The sequence below is a fragment of the Condylura cristata genome, unplaced genomic scaffold, assembly GCF_000260355.1.
Source record: "Condylura cristata isolate star-nosed mole 26May11 unplaced genomic scaffold, ConCri1.0 scaffold00510, whole genome shotgun sequence".
Taxonomy (NCBI): Eukaryota; Metazoa; Chordata; class Mammalia; order Eulipotyphla; family Talpidae; genus Condylura; species Condylura cristata.
Window position 1 is genome coordinate 1 of NW_004567611.1, and position 1,125 is coordinate 1,125.

The 1,125-nt window shown below is 53.4% G+C and overlaps 1 protein-coding gene across 1 annotated transcript in view; it reads left to right on the forward strand.

Moving 5' to 3' along the window:
- Window positions 1-483: 483 nt before the first annotated feature.
- Window positions 484-1,125, forward strand: part of LOC101620983 (cytochrome P450 4A11-like) — a gene marked incomplete at its 5' end in the record, with an annotated part of 3,895 nt that continues 3,253 nt past the window's right edge. The window contains one exon of the mRNA XM_004695800.2: window positions 484-611. Coding sequence (XP_004695857.2) covers window positions 484-611 — 128 coding nt within the window. The remainder of the gene's footprint in view (window positions 612-1,125) is intronic.

The following is a 1,125-nucleotide window of genomic DNA, read 5'->3' on the forward strand; positions in this document are numbered from 1 at the left end:
CTCTTCTCTCTTTTTTAAAGATTCATTTATTTATGCATATAGGAACTAGGGTACAGGCCAGAGGTGTAGGGACTGAGAGGATTCAGCAGAGATAGCGTGGGGAACAGAACAGGCTGCTGAGGGGAGCAGCAGCAGGTCAGGAGAGGTCTACCATGCCTCATTTCTCTTCTTTTAATAAAACCCTCACCCCATCCTAATAGTGGCAAGAACCCGCCTGAACTCAGCTTCTTCCGTATCACCTCAGGCAACTCCAGTGTCCTTAAGCTTTGTTGCTCCTCTGCTTTTGGTGAACATTTAACTCATATAACATAGTCACATCCTAGGCACCACCTGTTTTGAGGAATTCACATTCCTGAAAGATAATGACCCTCCTTTCCTCCACAATGTGCCCCCTGATGACACCGTTGTTTTCTGCCAAATTGTTCCCACTTGTCCCTCTGACCTGGTCACCCATCCCTGAACTCACGTCCCTCTGTGTCCCAGGGTACTGTCTGCTCCTGCTGAACGGGCAGCCGTGGTTCCAGCACCGGAGGATGCTGACCCCAGCCTTCCACTACGACATCCTGAAGCCCTACGTGAGGCTCGTGGCCGACTCTGTGCGCGTGATGCTGGTAAGTCTGTGCCCTCTGCCCGCCCTGCGCACAGCCCAGCTGGGACCCCCGTGGGACACCAGCGTCCCGGCAACCCAGACTCAGCCGTCAGGGGGTGCGTTCAGATATTTCTCTCCAGTGGTGGGTACAACCGAGCACCAGGCTCTAAGGGAGTCACATGTGGGTCAACACCAAGGGAAAGGAGGACCTGCGTAGACAGTCACCTTCACTCCAGCCTCTTCACTGCTGTGGACTAGAGCAAAGGCCATCTCCTGGAGAGCAGATCAAGCGGCCCTTGGAGGGCAGGGAAAGTCTCAGCTAAGGGCAGGGCGGGCAGCCCAGGAGGTGTTGTGCTCCCACCTCGCACCAGGTCTTCTCTTTGAGATGAAGGAAAATGGACCGACCGCTCTCAGCCATCCCCCCAAGCAGTATCACCTCCCTACAGCTCGGATTTCTCACCAGTGTGCTCAGCCGACTTTTTTTTTTTTTTTTAGATTTATTTATTTATACAGAACCGGGGTACAGGCCAGAGATA